We start from the raw sequence: 510 nt of genomic DNA, 5'->3' as shown, positions 1-510 counted from the left end.
CATTCTTCACGGATTCCCGATATGGAGAAGAGACCCCATCAAATGCTATTCCCACGTGTTCAAAGCAAGAAGTACTTTTCAGGGGTTTTTTGTTTTGCCCACTCCGAATCTGGGGTGATGCCTCTCCAGGTTAAGTTATCCCTCTGCCCTTCCAGAGCCCGGTCTCTCAAAAATTGAATTTGGGCAGGAGGGGCTTGCCGGAGCATAGCTGTCCCTGGAGCCAGCTCGGCGGCGAGCCTCGGGGAGGCGGCGTTGGGCTTCCGCAGAAACTTGGAGACTATGAGTGATGATGCGAGCAGGTCCTTGGGGAAAGGTGAGTCTTCCTGACAGGTGTCCGCGGGCTGGGGGCGCTGCGTGGCTCTGTAGAGGGTGCTGCCGGACCTTGGCCCCCCAGACCAGCACGGCGGGGAGGAATTTGAAGGGTTCTTCTGCACAGAAACCACTTGCAAAAATGTCCTCTTTGGGACTCGAGAGGCCTAGCGCGCGCAGCCTTCTTAGGATCCCAGGGAG

The 510-nt window shown here is 57.3% G+C and overlaps 1 protein-coding gene across 1 annotated transcript in view; it reads left to right on the top strand.

Moving 5' to 3' along the window:
- The first annotated feature begins 277 nt into the window (after window positions 1-277).
- Window positions 278-510, top strand: part of GSTO2 (glutathione S-transferase omega 2) — a 17,575-nt gene continuing 17,342 nt past the window's right edge. The window contains exon 1 of the mRNA XM_006920881.2: window positions 278-313. Within this exon, the coding sequence (XP_006920943.1) occupies window positions 280-313 (34 nt within the window). The 5' untranslated portion in view covers window positions 278-279. The remainder of the gene's footprint in view (window positions 314-510) is intronic.

This window comes from Pteropus alecto, unplaced genomic scaffold (genome assembly GCF_000325575.1).
Source record: "Pteropus alecto unplaced genomic scaffold, ASM32557v1 scaffold177, whole genome shotgun sequence".
Lineage (NCBI taxonomy): Eukaryota > Metazoa > Chordata > Mammalia > Chiroptera > Pteropodidae > Pteropus > Pteropus alecto.
Note: the sequence above shows the minus strand (reverse complement) of the source record. Positions and strands in the feature narration are given on the sequence as shown.